At 44.9% G+C, this 27,048-nt stretch overlaps 1 protein-coding gene across 1 annotated transcript in view; it reads right to left on the reverse strand.

Annotated features, from left to right (window-relative positions):
- Positions 1 to 6,003: 6,003 nt before the first annotated feature.
- LOC130275619 (40-kDa huntingtin-associated protein-like) overlaps positions 6,004 to 27,048 on the reverse strand; it is a 32,159-nt gene continuing 11,114 nt past the window's right edge. The window contains exons 6-12 of the mRNA XM_056523809.1: positions 25,563 to 25,683; positions 21,684 to 21,776; positions 19,627 to 19,691; positions 16,909 to 16,990; positions 12,520 to 12,566; positions 12,285 to 12,340; positions 6,004 to 6,568 (exon numbers count right to left, since the gene is read on the reverse strand). Coding sequence (XP_056379784.1) covers positions 6,487 to 6,568; positions 12,285 to 12,340; positions 12,520 to 12,566; positions 16,909 to 16,990; positions 19,627 to 19,691; positions 21,684 to 21,776; positions 25,563 to 25,683 — 546 coding nt within the window. The 3' untranslated portion in view covers positions 6,004 to 6,486. The remainder of the gene's footprint in view (positions 6,569 to 12,284; positions 12,341 to 12,519; positions 12,567 to 16,908; positions 16,991 to 19,626; positions 19,692 to 21,683; positions 21,777 to 25,562; positions 25,684 to 27,048) is intronic.

Below are 27,048 nucleotides of genomic sequence, written 5' to 3' on the forward strand. Positions count from 1 at the left end.
TCAATGGGAATATCCCACGGTGTTCACATACCCTCAGTCAGAGGTATCAGTTGGCATCCCGCCAAAAACGAGATGCCAACGTATATGGTAACGCAGGGAAACGGGGTGCTCCTTATTGCAATGGACGGAACAGACTCAGTTTGGGACATATGCGCTATTTTAAAGGGGTTCTCCGGTGCTTACACATCTTATCCCCTATCCAAAGGATAGGGGATAAGATGCCTGATCGGGGGACTTCTGCCGCTGGGGACCCCCGGGATCTTGCACGCGGCACCCCATTTGTAATCAGTGCCCAGAGCGTGTTCGCTCCGGGTCTGATTATGGACGACCACAAGGCCGGCGGCGTGTGACATCACGCCTCCACCCCCGTGTGACGTCACGCTCCGCCCCTCAATGCAAGCCTACGGGAGGGGGAGTGATAGCTGTCACGTCCCCTCCCGTAGGCTTGCATTGAGGGGCGGAGCGCGATGTCACACGTGGGCGGAGGCGTGACGTGGGCGGAGGCGTGTGGTCGTCCGTAATCAGACCCGGAGCGAACATGCTCCGGGGACTGATTACAAACGGGGTGCCGCGTGCAAGATCACGAAGTCCCCAGCGGCGGGACTCCCGCGATCAGGCATCTTATCCCCTATCCTTTGGATAGGGGATAAGATGTCTAAGCACCGGAGTACCCCTTTAAGGTTGTGGTGAAAACTTGTATGCAACAATGTAAAATGGTAGGGCAGGCAAAATAAAGTACAACAGCCAAAGAGTATATTAGATTCTCACACAAAATGAAAACAAATAAATTATTATTTTTTTCTTTTTTTTATCAAAAACAAATATATCCCAAAAATAATAACCTGTCTGCTATATATGAATGTGGTGCATAGACACCTAGTAAAGGCGTGCCGCCGGGAGATTCCACATGATTAGTAAATATGTCCCAATGTACATTAGTGAGTTGCTAATCCCCATGATTGCTGTTTGCTTCACTTCTTTTATTTACTAAAGCCTGGAAAACCCCTTTAAGCCACGAACTGAAAATCTGACAAGTTATGCAACAATAAATCCCCTGATCCTGTATCTCCACCTAACTAGGCAGATGAGCCGGACCCATACGCACACAAAGGTATTCTGTTTACCAAACCGGATGAGCTTCAATCCTTTCTGACTGCAATCCTTAGCTGGACTTTAGGTCGAAGGGCGCTTCTACACGTGGGCCGAACTGTCCGAGGTGGACACGTGCGTCTATTGTGGTCGGCACCTGGACTCAACATTTTGGCCATGGCAAGTCAAAGTGCCGCCAGCGGTTAGCCGTGAATCACAAGCTGCGGCTACAAGAGCTTGAGATCAATGGTTTATTGTGGGCAAAAAAAAAGCAGTGTTTCCTAACCACTGTGCCTCCAGCTGTTGCAAAACTACAACTTCCAGCATGCCCGGACAGCCAACGGCTGTCCAGGCATGCTGGAAGTTGTAGTTTTGCAACAGCTGGAAGCACAGTGGTTGGGTAACACTGGCCTAAGGCACTGAGTTCAGGTGCTGAATGTGATTAAAGGGGTACTCCGCTCCTAGACATCTTATCTATTATGCGGCACCCGGCGTTCATGTAGAACGCGGCACCCGGCGTTCATGTAGAATGCGGCACCCGGAGTTCATGTAGAATGCGGCACCTGGCGTTCATGTAGAATGCGGCACCCGGCGTTCATGTAGAATGCGGCAACTGTTTTAGAATACTGGGTGCGGGCGGCAGGGGTCGTAATGTGACAGCCACTCCCCTCGTGACATTACACCACGCCTCCTCAATGCAAGCCTATGAAAGAGGGCGTGGCGGCCATTACACTCCCTCCCATAGATTTGCATTGAGGAGGTGTGGAGTGACGGCACGAGAAACATGGCCGTGACGTCACAAACCCCGCCGCTCACTCCAAGTGTTCGGAACAAAATGTGCTGAACACAGGGGCAGCAGAATACCCCTTCATTTGGAAAAACTTTTGAAATGTTGTCCAGACGTCAAAATTTTCGATGGCAGCGGGTTGCGAGTTGGTAGATGGCAGGGATCGGGAGTTACAGCTGGGTGAAGTGTGCAACTTACGCCCAAGCGGTCACTTAAATCTGACTCATCCCCTATAGGCCATGTTCACACTGCAACATTTTTGCGCCCATTCCACAAGACTGCGCGCTCTGCCGGAAATGTGCTGTCTCCATAGACATGTCAAATCTTTCTGCGGAGGCCAGAATCTGAATTTTCACAGAAGATGTTCCCGCCGTAGAAATTCTGCCGTGTGTACGGTGCGACAGAATCCCATTGTAAACAACGGAATATCCGATTCTGGCTAGAAATTCTGCCGTGTGAACGAGGCCTTACACTTTCCTTTGGGCCATCAGATTAACTTTAAAATAATTGTATAATACACTGTTTCTCAACCAAGGTGCCTCCAACTGTTGCAAAACTACAACTCCCAGCATGTCTGATATTGCAACAGCTGGAGGCACCCTGGTTTGGAAACACTGCTATAATATCTAATAACTGTATAATGTATCAAGTCATCAACTGCCGAGCCGAGAAGTTCGTAACTAGAGATGAGCCAACTTACAGTAAATTCGATTCGTCACAAACTTCTCGACTCGGCAGTTGATGACTTATGCTGCGTAAATTAGTTCAGTCTTCAGGTGCTCCGGTGGGCTGGAAAAGGTGGATACAGTCCTAGGAAAGAGTCTCCTAGGACTGTATCCACCTTTTCCAGCCCACGGGAGCACCTGAAAGCTGAACTAATTTATACAGGAAAAGTCATCAACTGCCGAGCCGAGAAGTTTGTGACGAATCGAATTTACTGTAAGTTCGCTCATCTCTACTCGCAATATCTGCTTAATTAAAAAAAAAAATTTAAGAATGTAAAAAGACAGACTAGAGAATAACATACCGTATATATTCATGTGGACAAACATCATTATTTATAAAAAAAATGAAAAAACAAACACTAGATAATATTGAAAACAAAGACCATTTTATTGAGGGGTTTTTACAGTACATACTATGAAATTATAGAATTTTATACATCGCAGACAGTGCTGAAAAAAACGAAATGGAATGTGATGAAAAATAAAAAAAAGATCATATTATTTTGAAACATTTTAAAAACGTCACCAGGACAGACCTCATGACCAATACAGAAATCGTAGGGGCAGGGGCGGGGTCAAACAGCGATTTTGGAAAAACAACACTGCAATTTTTTTAGGCCAAAGCCAGAAGTGGATCCAGGAGGGAGGAGAAGTATAAGGCTATGTTCACACAGCCGTATATCTGAGCAGAATTCTGCTGAATATTCCTCTCTGAAATTCCGCTGTAGCAGAGTCCCATTTATTTCGATTGGATTTTGCTGCACTGTGCACATTGCGTAAATTCTGGCAGCAACATCTGCTGCAGAAATCCCAATTCTAGCGTCTGCAGATTCCACTCGGAAATGCATTGCTGTCAATGTAATGTCGCATTTCCAAGCGGTCCTAGCACCCACGGGAACATACAAATGTGAAGAACGTCCACCCGTGTTTTCCAGGCGGACATTCCACACATTTTCTGCCATGTGAACATTGCCTTAAAGGGGTACTCTGCTGCTCAGCGTTTGGAACAAACTGTTCCGAACGCTGGAGCCTGGAGCTTATGACATCATAGCCCCGCCCCTCATGATGTCACGCCCCACCCCCTCAATGCAAGTCTATGGGAGGGGACGTGACAGCAGTCACGTACCCTCCCATAGACTTGCATTGAGGGGGCGGAACATGACATCATGAGGGGGCAGGGTTATGACATCACAAGCTCCCAGCGCTGGCTCCAGCATTCAGAACAGTTTGTTCCAAACGCTGAGCAGCGGAGTACCCCTTTAAAGGGGTATTCCATGAAAAATCATTTTTCTTCATATCAACTGGCTCCAGAAAGTTGAACAGATTTGTAAATTACTTCTATTAAAAAAATCTTAATCCTACCAGTTGCTGAAGTTGAGTTGCTCTTTTCTGTCTGACCACAGTGCTCTCTGCTGACACCTCTGTCTGTCTAAGGAACTGTCCAGAGCAGGAGAGGTTTGCTATGTTGATTTTCTCCTGCTCTGGACAGTTCCTGACAAGGACAGAGGTGTCAGCAGAGAGCACTGTGGTCAGACAGAAAAGAACCACTCAACTTCAGCAGCTGATAAGTACTGGTAGGATTAAGATTTTTTAAAGGGGTACTCCCGTGGAAAACTTTTTTTTTTAAATGAACTGGTGCCAGAAAGTTAAACAGATTAGTAAATTACACAACAGAAGAAAGAAACAGAAGGAGAGCAACTCTGTATATGAGTGGTACCGATATGAGGAGTCTGCTGCAGTTGTCAGGGTCCAGTTACTCCGTAATACCTGCGGGGTGCATGCAACTAGGTAAAGTATCAAAAATGTAACAATAAAAGAATGTAGCATTCACTCACCGCTACAATGGTATCGATGTCCCCGGCTAGAGGGGATCGCGGGTCGGCGTCTTGTGGACTTCAGGAGCGCTCAGAGGCTACAACCGGTTTGTTTCACGCGCTGTTGTGCGCTTCGTCCGACTTATCCATATTATCCATTATGGATAGGCCGGACGAAGCGCGCAACAGCGTCTGAAACAAACCGGTTGTAGCCTCTGAGCGCTCCTGAAGTCCACAAGCCAGGAACATCGATACCATTGTTGCGGTGAGTGAATGCTGCATTCTTTTATTGTTACAGATTTGTAAATTACTTCTATTAAAAAAATCTTAATCCTTCCAGTACTTTTTAGGGACTATATACTACAGAGGAAATGCTTTACTTTTTAGATTTCTCTGATGTCATGACCACAGTGCTCTCTGCTGACCTCTGCTGTCCATTTTAAGAACTGTCCAGAGCAGGAGAAAATCACCATAGCAAACATATGCTGCTCTGGACAGTTCCTAAAATGTACATCAGAGGTCAGCAGAGAGCACTGTGGTCGTGACATCAGAGAAATCTAAAAAGTAAAGCATTTCCTCTGTAGTATACAGCCCCTAAAAAGTACTGGAAGGATAAAAAAAATTTAATAGAAGTAATTTACAAATCTGTTAAACTTTCTGGAGCCAGCAGATATGAAGAAAAATGTTTTTCCATTGAATACCCCTATAAAGGAGATCTGCAGCGGTATATAACTTGTCCCCTATCCGCAGGCTAGTGCTTGTGTCGTCGACCTCACTGAAGTCAACAGACACACCCCCTCCATTCAGCTCTACGCGAGAGGCGGGGATGCAAAAACGCTGCATCTCCGCCTCTCCCATAAAGATACATGGAGGGGGCTTGTTGGCTGCGGTGTCATGCTGCGGTCAACACGCCTCCTGCACGGGGAGAGCCGCGACAGAGCCACGGCCTCGTACAGGAGATCGCGAGGGGTTCCAGCAATCGGACCCCCCGCGATCAAACACTTATCTCCTATCGTGTCGATAGGGGATAAGTTATATGCAGATCTCCTTTAAGTCCTTCCTTTAAATTATTCATTCCTTATGAACCCACTTTTGCCTTTTGCTATAAAACTGCATCAGTACTTAAAAAAAAAAATAATGTGCTGTATGTGAAACCGGCCTTAAAGGGGTACTCCGGCGCTTAGACATCTTATCGCCTATCCAAAGGATAGGGGATAAGATGCCTGATTGAGGGAGTCCCACAGCTGGGGACCCCCGTGATCTTGCACGCAGCTCCCCAGTTAAAATGAGTCCCCAGAGCATGTTCGCTCCGGGTCTGATTACCGGCGACCACCGGGCAGGCGGCATGTCACGTCACATGTCCGCCCCCTATAGGCTTGCATTGAGGGGCGGAGCGTGACGTCACACGGGGGGCGTGACGTCACACGGGGGCGGGGGCGTGACGTCACACGCCGCCTGCCCCGTGGTCGCCGGTAATCAGACTAGGAGCGAACACACTCCGGGGACTGATTTTAAATGGGGTGCAAGATCACGGGGGTCCCCAGAGGCGGGACCCCTGCGATCAGGCATCTTATCCCCTATCCTTTGGATAGGGGATAAGATGTCTAAGCGCTGTAGTACCCCTTTAAAGTTAGATCAGCACTGACAGCACATTTAGAACATGCTCTGTTCTAATGGAAACAGCAAAGAGAAATCACAATAAACATAACACAGCATAACATACCAGCCATTAAAAGTGTACGCTGCAACAAACAGTGAGAAATACCAAATGTGCAGTCACCAGCATTACGGACGTCTTCTTCACATACTTCTTGGTTATACGGATTATGCAGGAAAAAAAGAAAAACAAAGGTAATTTCTTCCAAAACCAGCGCCACACCTGTCCTCAGGTTGTGAGTGGTATTGCAGCTTGGATCCATTCAGTTCAATGGAACGGAGCTGCATTACAGCACCCAACCCGAGGACAGGGGTGGTGCTGTCTTTGAAGAAATTAGCTCTGTTGTTTCTAATCCTGGATAACACCTTTAACCAAGATTCTGCATTTTCTAGGAAGTCACCAGAATCTCAGGGTTCATATGCCTTGACCAGAAGGAAAAATCATTTCTTGAAGGACCAGATGTAGTAAGTGGTTCTGTTCTGCTGTCAACAGTGGCCTGGAAACATGAAGGGACACAGGTTATAAGTGGCACATTACTAATCATCAGACCAGTGTGCCTCCAGCTGTTGCAAAACTACAACTCCCAGCATGCCCGGACAGCCAACGGCTGTCCGGGCATGCTGGGAGTTGTAGTTTTGCAACAGCTGGAGGCACACTGGTCGGGAAACACTGCATTAGACTGTGACATTGTTCACACGTCGCTTTCAGACTGTAGCAGAAACCTGCGGCTGACCACTAGACTTCTTGCTATAGGAATGCTGCAGCTTGTCATTTAAAGGGGTATTCCAGGGAATTTTATTTATTTTTTTTTTTAATTAACTGGTGCCAGAAAGTGAAACAGATTTGTAAATTACTTTTATTTAAAAAATCTTAACCCTTCCAGTACTTATCAGCTGCTGTATGCTCCACAGGAAGTTCTTTTCTGTCTGACCACAGTGCTCTCTGCCGACACCTCTGTCCATGTCAGGAACTGTCCAGAGCAGGAGAAAATCCCCATAGCAAACTTCTCCTGCTCTGGACAGTTCCTGACATGGACAGAGGTGTCAGCAGAGAGCACTGTGGTCAGACAGAAAGGAAATTCAAAAAGAAAAGAACTTCCTGTGGAGCATAACAGCAGCTGATAAGTACTGGAAGGATTAAGATTTTTAAATAGAAGTAATTTACAAATCTGTTTAACTTTCTGGCACCAGTTGATTTAAAAAAAAAAAAATCTCACCTGAGTAACCCTTTAATGGAGGCCATTCTTCAGTTTTTTCATGCACAAATAGGTACATGCTACTTACTTCCCAGGGGGACACAAAAATGTATTCCCAATGCATGTAGAGGAAGAAGAGGGAACCCAATTCCCATGCATAAGGGGCAGACAGTCATTAAATCCAACAGGGCCCTAAAATGCTACTATTTAGAACACCCTAAATGACACCATGGTTAATGTGGTACCTTATAAGAAGGGGTTATCTAATTATCCAATTTATTCAAACTGATGATGTATCCTCCGAAAAGGCCAGCAGTATTAACCCCTTAGCTGCTGTACACGTATGGCAGACGCATGTTCCGGAAGTATAAAGTGAGCTTGGGAGCTGAGTGGGTCTCCTACACGGCAGGTGTCGCTAATATCAGCAGCCAACACTACAGACTCCGGAGATATTCCAGAGTGAGTTGCCGCGTGCATGCGCAGTATACCCGCACACATCGCTCCGCTCCCCCTGCTCCCCGAGCTAGGCCGAGAGCAGCCGCGACGTATGCGAGTATACTGCACATGCGCGCGGCGACTCGCACATCGCAGTGTGACTGCTCGTAGCGGCGGATTGCCGCTCCGAGCAGGCACATCTGAGACACACTGTAGGAGTTCATAGTCAGCGGACCCGTAGCGTAAATTACTTTGTGGATCCGCTGACGATGGAGCTCTAAGGCTACGTTTAGACGAGCGGATCAACATTGTATTTTACGCTGCGGATCCGCCGCTGCATGTTGCATTTACATGTGCCTGCTCGGAGCGGCAATACGCTGCTACAAGGAGACACACTGCGATATGCGAGTAGCCGCACGCATGCGCTGTATTCTCACACATCGCAGTAGCTCGGCCTAGCTCGTGGAGCAGGGGGAGCGGTCGCAATGTGTGTGCTAGTAAACCGCAAATGCGCAGCGACTCGCACATCGCTTCAGTGTGTCTGCTCGTAGCAGGGTATTGCCGCTCCAAGCAGGAACATGTAAAGGCACCATGAAGTGGTCCTTCGGCGGCAGATCCGCAGCGTAAAATACGCTGTGGATCCGCTCGTGTGAACGTACCCTAAGGGTCCATTCACAGGAATCCAGCGTAAATATTGGGTGCACACGGCAGAATTTTCAGAGCAGAGAACTGCTGTAGAAATTCAAATTCCAGACTCTGTAGAAAGAATGAACATGTTCAGCAGAATCCTCTCGGAAATGCAGTGCCATCTATGGAGACGTCATTTTGTCCAGGCAGATACTGGCCGTGTAAATGGGCCCTTACTATCACTGACAATTGTCAGCAATCATACCGATCCTGGTCAGTCAACCTCCTAATCTATAGTCATCGCAGCATTTAGGAGGTTGCTTGACAGGTGCTGCACCTGTCAGACCTCTGATCGGCACCTCTGCAATGTTTAAAGGGGTACTCCGGCCCCAAGACATTTTATCCCCTATCCAAAGGATAGGGGATAAGATGTCTGATCGCGGGGGTCCCCCGCAATCTAGCATGCAGCACCCACAGGTAAGTACTGCCGGAAGCGCTGGAGGTTCTCAGTCTTTTGCCTCCTGACCACGGTGACGGAGTATCGTGATGTCATGACCCCGCCGCGTGTGCTGTCATGCCCTGCCCCCTCAATGCAAGTCTATGGGAGGGGGCATGACGGACGCCCCCTGCCATAGACAAGAATGGAGGGGGCGTGGCGTGGAGTGATGTCACATCTCCGGACGCCCAAACCCAGTGTCCTAAACATACTATGTAGAATGCTGGGTCTGCACGATAGGGGATAAGATGTCTGTGGGCGGAGTACCCCTTTAACAGCATACAATGGTATATGCGGCTCTCACCAGCAAATACAGGTGACCGATTTATTTTACGGGTTTAAATCAGTGGAGGACCGACCCCTTGCACTTCTGTCAATCAACTGTTTTAAAGAGGTGCTGCACTTGTTAGGGCACTACAGCTTCCTAGTGGCAGTACAAGAGATTGCAGCTTTCCCCCATTATTTGCATGAGTCAAGGGGGTACAGAATTTGTAAGCAGAAGGCAGCACTTGCTCGGCTGTTGCACCTTTTTGAACAGGAGATCAGGGTCGCGCCAAGGGGTCTGCCTTCCACAGATCTAATATTGATGGCCTTTCCTGAGGATACGCTATCAGTTTATAAAGGCTGCCTTACCCCTTTTAAGACACGCATGGAAAAAATACAGTATTTTAACCTTGCACAACAAGAAACTCGAAAATCTGCTGAAATGTGTAAATGCAGAGTTCATAGTTTGATCCTGTAACCTGAAGTTACATTATCACTTCAATAATAACTGAGGTTACAGCAATCTAAAAACATATGAAAAGCTACAGCGATAACAGGAAAAAAAAACATGTCTTACAAACTAAGGAAGAGACTGAGAATTGCATAACATCAATAGTGCTTCAGGATTCCTTCAAGGATTAATGAAGGATTAAAGTAAGATTAGGCACTGTGTAGGAAGAAGAGAAGCTCTCTATGTTTATTACGTAATAACGCAGCCAACACATGGTGTAAAAAAACGTCAACTAACCAAATTAAGAGAGCAAATTGTTGACCCAAAACTGCCTAAAAATGAAAGGGTTATTCCAATCTTCCATATATGTCTGGGGAGATGCAGGTACATTTCTGGGACCTGCACATACACCATGGGGAGATTTATCAAAACCTGTCCAGAGGAAAAGTTGCTGAGATAAAAATGTCCAATGAACCCACGGAGAACCATTTTGTGGAACTTCACATGGAAAGTGAGTCACCAGACTGTAGCCGCGGGAGCGGGAGGAATGGGGGAGGACCTGGTGGAGTAGAAAACCATGCAGACACAGTCTGGCTATGTGGCATAGGGGCCATGGCCACACCAGGTCCCGTATTCAGAAACCACACGCTGGAGTGTGGCCAATCCAACGGGCGACCTGGCGGTGTAGGAGACCAGATGAAGGTCTGGCTGACTGGCCTCAGTCCAGAATACCTGCAGGAACAGAAATCCAGATCCCTCACACCAGCAGTGAGGTACAGGAAACCTGGCCATGCCTGCGGCAGCCCTGAGATGGGAGACCGACGGCAGTGGAAATTGTGCAGACAACAGTCTGGCTAAACAAGTACACTTCCAGGCACTGGCGAAAAGGGGGCAGCCAGATAGGCGATCACTGTGCCCCTGTGTTGCATGTGGGAGGGAGGGGAGGCCTAGGAGCCATGGATAATTTCCCCGACATCGGGGGAAGCTGAGGAACAGTGGATGGTATCCCTGTCACCCTGGATAGGGTCCATAGGACACGCTGGGTCACTTCTTCGGACACCTCGCACAGCAGTGGGGTACCGGAACTCCAGCCGCAGATGCCTCAGCCGTGTTATGAGTGACAGGCGGTGGTGGAAACCACAAAGACCACTGTCTGACTTACTGGTATGGGTCCATAGTATACAACTGGTCACTCCATCAGGCACCTCGCACTAGTAGTGGGGTACCGGAATGCCAGCCGCAGAAGTGGCAGTTGTGCAAAAGTGACAGATGAGACTCCTGTCCGGCATATCGATATCAGGTCCAATTCATGCCTACGCAGGGACACTTCCAGAGACCTTGCACTGGACGTAAGGATCCGGAGAACTATCCGCAGATGCAGTAGCCAGTGAAGGAGGGAATCATATTGTATGACACGCCAAGAAACACCCCCTTGAGGCCGGCAGACCTGACAGAGTGTCCGCAGTGTATGCAAGGAATGCAAAAGCCCTTGCAAGGGCAACCGACCAAAGTCTTGCCTCAGTTGGGAGGGACAGGAGTTAGGCCGAGGGCACGACGGACATGGTATGACACTCAGAGTAAAAGGGAAGGAGGGAGAGGGGAAAGGGGGTTTGTAGTACATACTCACCCACAGGCTCCATCTTACTCATACTCACATCTCATACTTACCCTGAAGTCTTCAATCAGCTTATGCATCACACCAGGATAAGATAGCAGGGTGAGCAGGGGCAAGTGGGGGAGACTCAGACCCAGGGTACAACCTCCAGGCGCTGGCCGTTGGCAAGAAGGGGTTACCTGAACATCCTCTGTCTGTGCCCCTTCATCGCATATGGTGGAAGCCCCTTTATCACATATGGGGGAACAGGTAGCACCATGCACCTGAACCCCCACCTGAAAAAATGGAAACAAAAGGGAGGAAAAAACCTAACTAAACAGCCCTTACTAGAAAATAATTTAAAAAAAAGACCAGGTCTGGAAAGCACCAGACCTGTGTCCTGCCTCCTACTGACACTAGCTAAACTGATTACCTCACTTCCAGTGGGCGGGTATATCCTGCCAGGGAGGAGCCGACTTTTTTTCCTTAGTGTCAGCGCCTCCTAGTGGCAAGAGCATATATCCATTGGTATAGGTGTTCCCAATGAAAAGCGACTGAGAAGTTATGTTTTTATATGTTGCTGTCATGCTGAGATGTTGCATTGAAAGTCAAAAAGGTGATATATAAAATTTAAAGGGTACTTCTCATCAAAAAAACTTTTGATATATTATAGATTAATGTATGCAGAATAACTTTACAATTGTATGTTATTAAAAAATATGCTTTTTTCTATTTAATTTTCCCCTTTGAAGAAATGACCACTAGGGGTCTCCCTACCAGTCCTGGTAGCAAGCATTTCAGACTCATGCTGGAGTCCTAAACACTACGAGCTGCCAGTCTGCTTTGTTCACAAAGGAGAACACTCAGAGCTGCCAGCCTGCTTTGTTCACAGCCTGTTTGGCTGTGAACAAAGCAGGCTGGCAGCTCTGAGTGTTTAGGACTCCAGCATGAGTCAGAAATGCTTGCTGACAGGACTGATCGGGAAAAATACAATAGAAAGAAGCATATTTTTCATTAACATGCTATTGGAAAGTTATTCAACATTCATTAATCTAAAATATATCAAAAGTTTATTTGATGAGAGGTACCCTATAAGTTCTACGTCCCTGTACAGTATAGCCTACAATGGGTAGATGACTGTGGCACATACCAAAGTTCCACTTGCAAAATCTTTAGTGATTCCACATCGTTTTCCTGGCATGCCATCTGTAGGTACAAATATACAGGTCAATAAAAGAAATGCCATAAGCCAACATGAGACCCCAAGTTTATAGAAAGAAAAGGGCATCGCAGTGTAAACCCAACCTAAGAGATACAATAACACTATAATACAGACCTTATATCATCGTCATGTACAAAACAGAAAGGTATATGGTGATACTTGCCACTACAGACTGTAACAGTAAGAATACCTCCTCCGTCAAATAATTCACTGCCGAAACAACAACAAAAAGAGAAGACAATAAAAATAAGATACTGTTGTGTCTATGGAAAGAATTAGTCATCTATTATCCACAATATGAGACACGGTCATTTTACAATTATTGGTGACTTAAGACAGGGACTGCCTGAGCTTATGTAATCCCTAAATATTTATACGATAAACAAAAGTGTAACCTCAACCCCATAAAAAAAAAAAAAAAGAACTCCTCTAATTCACCATTTTACTTGTCGATCTGTAGCTTACTGATGACCTAAAAATGCTGGTGGTTTCAACCAGCTAAGGAAGTAAGCCGCTATATTACTAATCTTATTGCGGTCCTGTCTTTGGTATCTGTGGGCTCTGACAAATGCCTAAAACAGTGTTTCCCAACCAGCGTGCCTCCAGCTGTTGCAAAACTACCACACCCAGCATGCCCGGACAGCCAACTATATTACTAGTCTTATTGCAGTCATGTCTTTGGTATCTGTGGGCTGTAACAAATTCCTAAAACAGTGTTTCCCAACCAGCGTGCCTCCAGCTGTTGCAAAACTACAACACCCAGCATGTCCGGACAGCCGTTGGCTGTCCGGGCATGCTGGGTGTTGTAGTTTTGCAACAGCTGGAGGCATGCTGGTTGGGAAACACTGGCATGAAGACACTTACATTAAAGGGGTACTCCACTGGAAAACATGTTTTTTCAAATCAACTGAGGACAGAAAGTTACACAGATTTGTAAATTACTTCTATTAAAGAATCTGAATCCTTCCACTACTTATCAGCTGCTGTATGTTCCACAGGAAGTTCTTTTCTTTTTAAATTTACTTACTGTCTGACCACACTGCTCTCTGCTGACACCTCTGTCCATGTCAGGAACTGTCCAGAGCAAGAGAGGTTTGCTTCTACTCTGGACAGAGAGTTAAAAAGATTTGTAAATTACTTCTATTAAAAAATCTTAATCCTTCCAGTACTTATAAGCTTCTGTATGCTCCACACAAATTTCTTTTCTTTTTGAATTTCTTTTCTGTCTGACCACAGTGCTCTCTGCTGACACCTCTGTCTATGTCAGGAACTGTTCAGAGTAGAAGAAAATCTCCATAGCAAACCTCTCCTGCTCCGGACAGTTCAGAGGTGTCAGCAGAGAACACTGTGGTCAGACAGAAAGGAAATAAAAAAAAAATAGAAAAAAAACTTCCTGTGGAGCATACAGAAGCTTATAAATACTGGAAGGATTAAGATTTTTTTAATAGAAGTAATTTACAATCTGAATCCTTTCAGTACTTATAAGCTTCTGTATGTTCCACAGGAAGTTCTTTTCTTTTTAAATTCTCTTTCTGTCTGACCACAGTACTCTCTGCTGACTCCTCTGTCCATGTCAGGAACTGTCCAGAGCAGGAGAGGTTTGCTATGGGGATTTTCTTCTACTCTGGACAGTTCCTGACATAGACAGAGGTGTCAGTAGAGAGCACTGTGGTCAGACAGAAAGGAAATTCAAAAAGAAAAGAAGTTCCTGTGGAGCAAACAGAAGCTTATAAGTACTGGAAGGATTAAGATTTTGTAACAGAAGTAATTTACAAATCTTTAACTTTCTGTCCTCCGTTGATTTTAAAAATGTTTTCTAGCGTAGAACCCCCTTTAAAAGGGTTCGGACAATTCCTACTTGTCAGAAGGGTCCAATGACCTAATCACATAGTGCTGCCCCCTACTGGGACCCTCGGCAATCAGTTATAATCTGTAGAGACACCTGGCAGTAATCGAACAAATTCTCTGCTCCGCCACAACGGAAGAAATTATTTTAAAAAATGTTATTCATTTGATTTTTTTATTGAAGAATTTTAAACATAACAAAATAAAGAAAAATTTAAAGTAAAGAATTTTTATTACATTTATTTTTTATAACCGTAATTTAATAACCGTAACTCTTATTTTTCTACAGACCCACATTAGGCTTGTTTTTTGTGGGACCAATTCACCATGCGATCAAACTGACATTTTATCTGATGATGATTTACTAGTTTAAAAAATAAAATAAAAAATAAAATAAAATAAATAATAATAATAATAATAATATGTATGTGTAAAATTGCCCTGTTCTGACCCCTTATAACTTTTTATTTTTCTGCCTATGGAGCTGCTTTTGGGGCCCCTTTTCATGTGTCTTTTATAGGTACCACTTTGGTATAGATAGGACTTTATTGCCTTTTTTTATTCTATTTTTGTGGTAAATTCCGGTGTTTGGTATTTTTTCGTTTACGCCATTCGCCATGAATGTTCAATAATGTTATATCCTAATAGTTCAGACAATTCTGTACATAGAGATACCAAATTTGTTTATTTTCAATGAGCAAAAAAGGGGGCGATTTCAAGTTTCAGCATGGAGGGGGTTAATTTATAGATACATACCGTATATACTCGAGTATAAGCCAAGTTTTTCAGCACGATTTTTCGTGCTGAAAACACCCCCCTCGGCTTATACTCGAGTGAACTCTCCACCCCCAGTGGTCTTCAACCTGCGGACCTTCAGAGGTTTCAAAACTACAACTCCCAGCAAGGGCTTGCTGGGAGTTGTAGTTTTGAAACCTCCGGAGGTCCGCAGGTTGAAGACCACTGCGGCCTTCGACATCATCCAGCCCCCTCTCATCCCCTTTAGTTCTGTACAGTACTCACCTCCGCTCGGCGCTGGTCCAGTGCTGCAGGACTGTCCGGTGAGGAGGTCGTCCGGTGGGATAGTGGTTCCGGGCTGCTATCTTCACCGGGGAGGCCTCTTCTAAGCGCTTCGGGCCCGGCCCCAGAATAGTCACGTTGCCTTGACAACGACGCAGAGGTACGTTCATTGCCAATGTACTTCTGCGTCATTGTCCAGGCAACGCCTCTATTCTGGGCCCGCAGCGCGGAGAAGAGGCCTCCCCGGTGAAGATAGCAGCCCGGAACCACTATCCCACCGGACCACCTACTCACCGGACAGCCCTACAGCACCGGACCAGCGCCGAGCGGAGGCGAGAACTGTACAGAACTAAAGGGGGTGAGAGGGGGCTGGATGATGTCGAAGGCCGCAGTGGTCTGCAACCTGCGGACCTCCGGAGGTTTCAAAACTACAACTCCCAGCAGTTGAGGATGATGAAGGGGGGGGGTGTGGGATGATGAAGGGGGGTTGGGATGATGACAAGGGGATGATGAAGGGGGGGGTGTGGGATGATTACAAGGGGATGATGAAGGGGGGGGTGGGATGATGATAAAGGGGGGTGGGGATGATGACAAGGGGATGATGAAGGGGGGTGGGGATGATGACAAGGGGATGATGAAGGGGGGGGTGTGGGATGATGACAGGTGATAATGATGAGGGTCTGGATGATGACAGGCGGTGATGATGATGAGGATGTTAATGACGGGGGTCTGGATGATGACAGGGGGGGAAGATGTATTTGCCACCCTAGGCTTATACTCGAGTCAATAACTTTTCCTGGGATTTTGGGTTGAAATTAGGGGTCTCGGCTTATACTCGGGTCGGCTTATACTCGAGTATATACGGTAAGCAAAGTGCTGCAGCCACTTCAAACAGCTGACTGGGGGGGGAAGGTGGAGGTACCAAAAGTTAGATGGCCTCCAGTCTGTGTTTTATAAAAGACTGGTTAACGCCTTTATTTATTCAACATGGTTGGTACGGACAATTGTAAAAATAAAATAAAAAATTAAAAAAAGGTCTTGTTGCCTACAGTAACCAGAGCTCATCTATTCGTTTATTACAATAATACAATTGGTGTGAATCTTTAGCTATTTACAGTACAATAGGTTGTTCTACCATACTGTACCAATAATGGAATCTCTCACTGCCACATAATGCTACCATTCATGGGTCTCAGTGTAATCTTAAAGGGGTACTCCGCCCCTAGACATTTTATCCCCTATAAAAAGGATAGGGGATAAGATGTCTGATGGCGGGGGTCCCGCCGCTGTGGACCCCTGCGATCTCTCCTGCAGTACCTCCTGTTCACCAGCTGCATGGAGTGAAGAATGATGACGGGCGATACAGGGGCCGGAGTATCGTGACATTACAGCCCAGCCCCCTGGATCAGACAGCTTATTCTCTATCCGTTGTATAGGGGATAAGATGTCTAGGGGTGGAGTACTTCTTTCAAGCAGTGTTTCCCAACCAGTGTGCTTCCAGCTCTTGCAAAACTACAACTACCAGCATGCCAGGACAGCCTTCGGCTGTCCAGGCATGCTGGTATTTGTAGTTTTGCAACAGCTGGAGGCACACCGTTTGGAAAACACTGTCTTAGAGAATCGGCATATAAACAATGGTGGGATTGCATTCATATTTTGCAGATATAAAATCATATGTAATCACTCATACCATGGCTATGACTGTCAAAGGCTTCCCAGTCATACTTCTCTAGAGTCTGTGCATGTTCAGGCAATAGTTTTTGAGGCGGAGGCTGAAACAAGATAACACATTATACATCATACATTACATTTTATATGGATCATTTAACCCCTTAAAAGGAGATATCCAGTGCTGAAAAACGTATCCCCTATCCTAAGGATAGGGGACAAGTTTCAGATCTCGGGGGTCCAACCGCTGGGGCCCCCTCGCGATCTCCTTACGGGACCCCGACAGCCTGCGGGGAGGGGGCGTGTTGACCACTGCACGAAGCGGTGGCTGACACGCCCCCTCAATACAACTCTATGGCAGAGCCGGAGCCCTGCCTTCGGCAATCTTTGGCTCTGCCGTAGTTATGTATTGAGGGGGCGTGTCGGCCGCCGCTTCGTGCAGTGGTCGACACCTGCTATCTGGCCAGTGAGCCGGGGCCCCATACAGGAGATCGCTTTTCAACACTGGACTACTCCTTTAAAGGACACAACCCATTTTGGTTTTGAGGTCACAGCCAACTTTCATTTTTGCATTTTCGTATTTTCCTCCTCGCCTTCTAAAAGACATAACTCTTTTCCATCCACAGACCCATATCAGGCTTGTTTTTTGCACAACCAATTGTACTTTGGAATGACACCTTTCATTTTACCATAAAACGAATGGCCCCTCGTGTTTGGCGTCTGGGAAGAGAAGGAGCGAAATTCCTTGGTGCGTCCAGAAGGCCACAGGCTCTAAAGAGGTGCTCCTGCCCCTGGAAGCCTCAGAGATAAGTTTGTCTATGTTCGCCAAAGAGCTTCACCCCTGAAAAAGGAAAGCCAGGTAGAGCCTTCTTGGAAGCTGCATCTGCCAACCACGATTTAAGCTAAATGGCCCATCGGTCGGCCACCATGCTGACTATGGCAAGAGAGGCCAAGGAGGCCTTACAGAGGAAGTCTGAGGCATGGATGAGCTGGAAAGAAAGATCCATAAGGTCATCTTATGGGAAATCAGCGGCAAGGTCCTGTGATATTTGTCAGACCCAAGCACAACAGTTCTTATTCAAGAAGAGGTGAAAGCAGGGCCCACTTGGTGATCAACTCATGGAAATAGAGCATCTGTCCTCTTAGAGAGGATGTGCACCGAATAGGATGTTTCCACTCCTTGACGAGAAGACCTCTAAAGTCCTTGTAGTCTTGAAAGGCCAGAAAAGGATGTCCAAGTCAACTAAACAAGACTTCGCTTCGGGAAGTGGAAGGAGGCTCGCCCTGGACCTGTAAGGGGTCTCCCACTTCTCGGAGCAGCGACTGCATGGCAAACTCCAGCTGATCTCCCCTGCAGGACTCAGGGCCAGAGTCGGAGGGATCCCACACAGAGGCAGACTGGACTTGAAAGGGAACAGTCTTGCTGGCAGTGGCCCCATCCAATAAAGACACAGAAGGGAACCTACTTGTAGACCACCTGGCCCTTTTAGAGGGGCCTACCCTGGAAGTTGAGAGGGAAGACCCATCCTTAGGTTATAAAGAGGGTACAGCAGGAGGCACCACCTGAGAGGAATGTCGCTCAATAGCATGGATCATGACATGGGACAGATTAGAAAGGTCACCCATGGCCAGAGAAAGGGAACTAGCCCATTCAGGAAGGACTGACTCTTGAACGGGAGGGGCAGAGGGTTTCTGGGGAGAAGACTCAGGAGTCTGCAAGTAGCAGAGGGAGCCCGACTGTCACATGCAAAATGCACATGCAAAATACGGGGCAGTACTGTCTAGACTTGTCTTTCCTGGAAGAGTACATAGTAAGGCAAGAGGGGAAAAAAAAGGAAAGGTAGCCAAGGGCTAAAGCCTACCAGACCCAGGCGCTGTAGTACCACCAGCCTGTGCAGAAGAGGTGGTAGCACAAATTCTGTGGTGTGGAGGACATCCTGGAGCTGAGGAAGCTTGCAGCAGAGAGGAGCTGCCTGCAGGAACAAACCGAGCTGCTCATGGGCTGTGAGGAGAAGCCTGTGCAGAGGAAAGGGCGGGGAAATGAAACCATTCCTCAGGAAGGGACCAGAGAGGCACAGCCAGCCTAAATAGGTAGGAAGAGGCAGGGCAGGAGGGGAAGAGCCCGCACCACACATCGGGCAGGAGTCTTGACCTTTCTGGTGTCAGGAAAGAGGATTGGCCATGGAGAAAGCTGGGGACTAAAGTAAAAACCACCATCGGGAAAGACTTGCGGTGCACAGTCCAGCCAAGCACAGCTTAGCCTCGGGTGGGGTACTGGAACTCCAACAGCGGATGCAGTAGTGGGGGGGTACGTGACCTACATAGGAAAGGCAGGCAAAAAAAAACAGCACCCTAAGGGGGGATTACATCTAGTGAGACAGCCCACCTTGATGACCCCTCTGATAAACTGAAAAAGAAAAGTAGTAAAGAGTGGCAAGGGCCTATACCCATGGTGTTGTGTCCCTAAAGCAATACACGAGAAATCACTTCTATTGCGAACAGTAGAGAAGATTGCGACAGACACTTCGTGGCTCGCTGCTGAAATGGCCCTTGCTTTCTTTTTTGTGACTGTTTGATCGCAATAAAAGTGATTTTTGTTACTCTCCTAAGTACCATAGATCATCTTTCTATTTATGTGGATTCTATGGACATTGTGCTTTCATACACAGTGAAACATTAATGTGCTGTTCTGTGACTTGTAGTGCATGCCGTAGAAACATTTGAGGTTAGGGGAACTTACTTGAAGCAACATGAGGAGAAGAACCCGGGAAACTTCACATCTTACAATAACGTCCAAAAATGCTCCTGAAACAAAGATATAGATGACAATTATCAGAACATTGGATAAACGTTAACTTGAGAGGCCCTCCCGATAAAGCCGGCGGCCATCCTGCTGTTCACTATACATGCAGCTGCTGAACTTTGCTTCAGGGGTAATGTAGCATTACAGGACTTCTAAAAGGGAATCACAACCCACCGGGAAATAACATTTTCCTTTGTATGCTTCGTTTTGTACAATAATTCTGATGCTCAACCCCTAATGTCAACTCCGGTATGTAATACCATAAGATAAATCTTTACCCGTCCGGTCCTTTTTTGCAAAACTACAACTCACAACCTTTGCTCTATCCCAGTGTTTCCCCACCAGTGTGCCTCCAGCTGTTGCAAAACTACAACTCACAGCATGCCCGAACAGCCAATACGATAAAAATGATACCCATAATAATACACTTTTCTATTACTTTTGCATTTAAAAAAAAAATCGCAAATTGTTTAACCAAATTAGTACGTTTAAAATCCCCCTATTTTGAAGACCTATAACTGTCTAATTTTTCCGTATAGGCGGCGGCATGAGGGCTCATTTTTTGCGTCATGATCTTTAATTTTTATTGATACCATACAGTGGTCCCTCAAGTTACAATATTAATTGGTTCCAGGACGACCATTGTATGTTGAAACCATTGTATGTTGAGACCATAACTCTATGGAAACCTGGTAATTGGTCCTGAAGCCCCAAAATGTCATCCAAAAATAGGAAAAAGTGAGGATTAAAGAAAAAATAAGTAGATAACTAATATAGATAAAGCAAATCCTTACATATAAAAGTAATAAAGATCTGCTGGGAGCTGTAATCACTGTCTATGTAGAGGACAGGAGCTTCTTCAGGATCCTGTACAGTACACAGTGTCCTAAAAAACGTAAAATGGAGCCGCCCTTACCTGGTGTCCATAGGAGCAGCTAACTGTGGCACAGGTAGAGTAGTACAGAACATGTAATACAGCCAGACAGTGCATGCACTTCAGTAATACAGGGGTTTTACCAGTGAATGTCCATTCAAATTGGTCAGTTCTTCCAGCCATTGACACCTTTCGCAGTTCTGGACTGTCCATAGCATTGTATGTTGAGTCTGGTTTCAAGTTACAATGGTCCAGAAAAAATCATTGTATGTTGAAACTATTGTATGTTGAGGCCATTGTAAGTTGAGGGATCACTGTATTTGCTTATAAATGGGACAATTTACGTTTTTAAATTCACGCCCCCTCCCGTAGGCATTGAGGGGTGGAGAGTGACGTCACACGGGGGTGGAGGCGTGACGTCACACGCCATCGGCCCTGTTGTCGCCGGTAATCAGACCCAGAACGAACAGGCTCCAGGGACTGATTACAAACGGGGTGCCACGTGCATGATCCCGGGGGTCCCCAGCGGCGGGACTCCCGCGATCAGGCATCTTATCCCCTATCCTTTGGATAGGGGATAAGATGTTTAAGCACCGGAGAACCCCTTTAAGTACCAGCTCACCAGGACGTACATTTACGTCCTGCATCGTTAAGGGGTTAAACAGATTTGTAAATGACTTCTATTTAAAAATCTTAATCCTTCCGGTGCTTATCAGCTCCTGTATACTCCACAGGAACTTCTTTTCTTTTTTAATTTATTTTCTGTCTGACCAAAGTGCTCCCTGCTGACACCTCTGTCCGTGTCGGGAACTGTCCAGAGCAGGAGAGGTTTGCTATGGGGATTTGTTCCTACTCTGGACAGTTCCTGACATGGACAGAGGTGTCAGCAGAGAGCACTGTAGTCAGACAGAAAGGAAATGCAAAAAGAAAAGAACTTCCTGTGGAGCATACAGCAGCTGATAAGTACTGGAAGGATTAAGATTTTTAAATAGAAGTAATTTACAGATCTGTTTAACTTTCTGGCACCAGTTGATTGTTTTCCACTGAAGTACCCCTTTTATTTGTTGGTTCCATGTATTCAATTGTGTATCTAGTATGGTTTTCAAGATGGTCTTCTTACCGACTGGCACATTGTTTCCTGGCGTGTGAAGACCCTTCTCCTGAGCAAGAAGCTGCATCTCTGTAAACACTGCAAGAGCTCCGTCATAGTCTCCTGAACAAAACGTGGGTGAAATACAGCACAGTTTAGTGGCAGCAGTCTGATCTACAGTATGTATAGAAATGGCTGTATATACAATTTACTACTGAGAGAAGAACATTATGGAATTAGAATTGTTCATCAATGGTCAGAAAATTCAATGCATGTCACCTATCAGTGAGGTCCACATTTGCAAGTAAGGAGATATATAATGTACATGGATGAACAGTCTTAATTTTTCTTTTTTTTTTTTTTTTTGGACTGTTCATCCATGTACATTATATATCTCCTTATTTGCAAATGTGGTCTACAGTACGTGGGTCGTATTGTTCAGTCAGCTCGCTCCCGTATGAACAAACACAGACACAATATTAAAAAGAATTTTGTTCTACATAGCATCTCTAGGCACATTATGACTATGCATAATAGTGAGCCTACTTGTATAAAACTTTCCATTTTAGAAAGTATTCCCCCTGACCAATCTGACCGCTTTCGAAAATTAGTGAATAGAGAATCCTTTTGGATTTTCACACTTAACACGTTATGGCCGAGAGGACTTAATGAAACAATCGAAAAAACATGTTAAATATAAGAGAATATATATACTCTTATGGGGGATGTTTTATGTTCTTATTCTTTATTTTTTATTTATTTGTTTGTATTTTTAGCCATGTACTGGTGGCTTGGAAATAATTAATTTACTTATCACAAATGTTCCTTTTCTGTTTTTTTCCATGTCTCTTTTATGTAAACTTTATGTTAATTTTATGCAAATGCACTATGATGTCATCACTGATCATGTGATCAGCTGGATATATTGCCGTACTTTTAGTCTTATACATGTCTGAGGAAGAGGACGGAGCATCCTTGAAACGCGTTACATGTAAAATAAATTCTTTTAAATACTCACCCTGGTTGTGGACAGTGCTGTAATAACCCTATCACCTGTGCACCGGAAAAGTGCACAATCTTCATGATGGTCCTTAGGCTTGGTTCACACTAGAATACTTAGGACGGAAAAAATTCCATCCAGAGAGCCCGAGTTTGGCAGGGGCAGACTGAATCAGTCAGTGAGGACCACCCAGACATAGCCGTACCCATAGACATCAATGTCTGCAGAGCGGATTCTGCCTAAAGAATGGGCAAGAAAATGTATTTGGCGGTGGAGTTTCAGTGGGAGAATATCTGACGCTATAATTCCGTAGTGTGCACTGTGTAGCGGAATATCATTGCCAGCAATGGGACTCTGTGCTGCATCACAATTTCCATGTGGAATTTCAAAACAGAATTCCGCTCAGAAATTCCGTAGTGTGAGCCATGTGGTGGTGCTCACAAGAGCAGTAAATTTAAAGAGTGTATTTAAAAAGTGTATATAGTGTTTAATTTAGGCATCAAATTCAAAATCAAGGACTTTAGGAAAATTACTATAGTGCTCAATGGTAATTACTGTTGCCTTGCAGCGCTGGGATCCTCGGTTCAAATCCCACCAAGGACAACAAAGAATTTGTATGTTCTCTCCGTGTTTGTGTGGGTTATCTTTGGTTTCCTCCCACACTTCAAAACATACTGACTTTAGTATGTGAGCCCCAAAGGGCACAGAGACCAATTTAAAGGGGTATTCCAGGAAAAAACTTTTTTATATATAGCAACTGGCTCCAGAAAGTTAAACAGATTTGTAAATTACTTCTATTAAAAAATCTTAATCCTTTTAATACTTATGAGCTTCTGAAGTTAAGGTTGTTCTTTTCTGTCTAAGTCCTCTCTGATGACAACTGTCTCGGGAAACGCCCAGTTTAGAAGCAAATCCCCATAGCAAACCTCTTCTAAACTGGGCGGTTCCCGAGACAGGTGTCATCAGAGAGGACTTAGACAGAAAAGAACAACCTTAACTTCAGGAGCTCATAAGTACTGAAAGGATTAAACATTTTTAATACAAGTAATTTACAAATCTGTTTAAATTTCTGGAGCCAGTTGCTATATATAAAAAAGTTTTTTCCTGGAATACCCCTTTAAGTGTACGGCACTGTAGAATCTGTGAGCGCTATTTAAATAAAGAATTATTATAATATACTAATAATGACCCTTTAATTTACTAGGAAACAAAAAGATCTAAAAAAATAAATAAATGATGTGGCCTTCTACTTTTTGATCAAAATGTATTCTAACAACCTAAAAAAAAATATGGAGAGCATGAAACAAAACATTCCGTACATCAGAAATTGTATTACTTTTTATTATTCTACGGCAAAAATGATTGTGTGACCAAAAATAAAACAGAGGTGTTCTCCATGGCTATGCACCAGCACTATAAGCAATAAGATTACTTCTGGTGACAAAAATGGCAAATTATATTGCATTGCCGGACCAGGAGCGTCGTACAAGCGGTTTTGTTACGCTAACCATTGCTGCTGGTGGTTTAGTGTCCCAAAACAAGGTGACAGGTTCTATTTAAACTTTCTTTACATAAGACATGACAACACTTTTAGGGTATGTTCACACCTACGCAGATTTGATGCACAGGATTATCTGCTGCAGATTCAATGTAATCTAAATGACTGCGCACAGCTTCTAATCTGCAGTTAAAAATCCTGCGCATCAAATCTGCGCAGGATCCTGTATGTGTGAACGTACCCTCATGTTACGTTCACACATACAGGATCTTGCGCAGATTTGATGCGCAGGATTTGTAACTGCCAATTAGAAGCTGTGATCAGTCATTTAGAAGGAGATTTATCAAGCTCTGCAGTATATTTATTTTGCATGCTTATTCCAAAGCACATTTCTGAAATCTGCTCACGTAGTTGTTTTTTTTTAACTTTGCAGTGGTCATGTATTTATCAAATGCGATAGTCGCTATTTATGAAGAAAAAAAAGTTGCATCTCCATTTAAAGGAAAACGGTCAGCTTTCTCCCCCGCACTAACCTGCGGTACTGGCTGGTAGTGCGGGGGATGCTGATCAGTTTCATGCTTACCGTGCCCGGATCTGCCATGCCATTCTGCCGTAATCTTCTATTATTGGTATATGCTTATGAGGTCCTAACTGGCACCGGCCCGTCTAACTGGCACTCTGATGTCAGTGCCGCCTGCCGCAGAGCCGCCCAGCTCATCAATATTCCTCCCCTGCCTCCACCTCTCCCTCTTCTCCCCGCTCTGTAATGAAGAGAGAGGGGAGGAATATTGATGAGCTGGGCGGCGCTGCGGCCAGCGGCACTGATGTCAGAGTGCCAGTTAGCCCGGCCGGTGCCAGTTAGGACCTCATTAGCATATACCGAAAATAGAAGATTACGGCCGAATGGCGAGGTGGATCCGGGCACGGTAAGCATCAAACAGATCAGCGTCCCCCGCACTACCAGCCAGTACCACTGGTTAGTGCGGGGGTTGAAAGCTGACAGTTTTCCTTTAAAAGTCACATAGGTATTCCAGGTCCAACCTACAGAAAGTGTATACGTCTGCAGAAAAGGACATTAACACCCACTTTAACAACTGTTCTTGTTCTGCATCGTGAAACAAAGCTATTACATTAAGGTTAATTATAGAAAAAATTAATTATATAACTAATAACTCTTAATTTTAATGTTGAAAATACACACTGCACACCTTGTTAATTTTAGGACACATAGATGCTGACATACCCACAAAATTTTAAAATTAATGTTGTGTTAAAATAGAATAAGGCACAAAATAATTGTGTAAGAATTTTTACAGACTACATAAATAACCCATATGTGGCACTACAAGGGGTCTCAGGAGGGCATATGGAACTCACAGAGGAGGTAACGTTTTAGGTAGTAGTTACTTACGCGTCATGATCTTACAAGTTGCTACGTATCCTAGAGACAGGAGGCATTCGATCGGAACTTGTGTCTGCAACTCTGCTGCCCGCTGGAAGTAAACTAAAGCTTCACCAAGCTTGTTCATGTCCTGGATCATAGGGAAAAAAACAGAACATCAGGTTCAGTGCATGAGAACAAGGGAATTCCATTTTCTTTATTAGTGAAGAAACCTACTTTTATTCTACATTTTCATTAGACATTAAAAATTATTCACAACATATACAAATCCACTGTACAGCAATTCTCTGTAAGCCCAGACCAATTCAAATGGATAGACTGAACTGCAGCACCAGAATCACAAAAGAAAAAGACAAGAAAAAAAAAAAAAGTGCACATAGCAGCCAATAAGTTATATCAGACCAATAGGCAAATGGTTATGTATCATGCAACCAAATGAAAGAATTACGCACTTCAGGGGTTTGCTGCTTGTCTTCTCCTAGAAAAGATTGGTGCTTTGTTGGCGCTAAAGACAGTAGTCTTGTTTGTAGGAATCACGGGAAGGTGCCATGTATTCAGGTATAATAAAATAATTGTTTATTAGATAGTGGTAAAAAACAACACGTTTCACGAGGGGACCCTCGCTTTGTCAGGCATAAGCCTGTTATTATAACCACTATCTAATAAACAAGTATTTTATTATACCCAAATACTGGTAAAAAAAAAACAATGTGTTTCGCGAGGGGTGCCGGACAAGCACACATCTTTTCCAGGAGAAGACAAGCAGAAAACTCCTAAAGTCGGGTCTGGATGCCTGGCTGCCATAAGGATATGCAAGTGTGATTAATCACTTGTTCTAAAGGAACTAAGTAATGTAATAGACAGACCCCTATTTTTTAGTATTAAGGGACTCTATAGTAACAGGGACTGTTCCCCAGGACTGGCGCATGGCAAATGTGGTACCAATATTTAAAAAGGGGATAAAAGGTGACCCTGGGAATTACAGACCTGTTAGTTTAACCTCCGTTGTATGTAAATTGTTTGAGGGTTTTCTAAGGGATTCTATTTTGGAGTATATTGATAAAAATAAATGTATGACCCCATATCAGCATGGATTTATGAGGGATCAGTCCTGTCAGACTAACCTGATCAGCTTTTATGAGGAGGTGAGCTCCAGACTGAACCAGGGGCAATCGCTGGATGTCATATATCTGGATTTTTCCAAAGCATTTGATACGGTGCCACATAAAAGGTTGGTGCATAAAATGAGAAGGTTTGGGCTGGGGGAGAATGTGTGCAAGTGGGTAAGTAACTGGCTCAATGATAGGAAACATTGAGTGACTGTTACTAGTGGGGTACCACAGGGGTCCGTCATTGGTCCTGTCCTATTTAATATATTCATTAATAACCTTGTAGAGGGCTTGAATAGTAAAGTAGCAATCTTTGCAGATGATATTAAACTCTGTAAAGCGGTAAAAACAATAGAGGACAGTGCACTGTTACAAATGGATCTGGA

The sequence above is a fragment of the Hyla sarda genome, chromosome 6 (assembly GCF_029499605.1).
Source record: "Hyla sarda isolate aHylSar1 chromosome 6, aHylSar1.hap1, whole genome shotgun sequence".
Lineage (NCBI taxonomy): Eukaryota > Metazoa > Chordata > Amphibia > Anura > Hylidae > Hyla > Hyla sarda.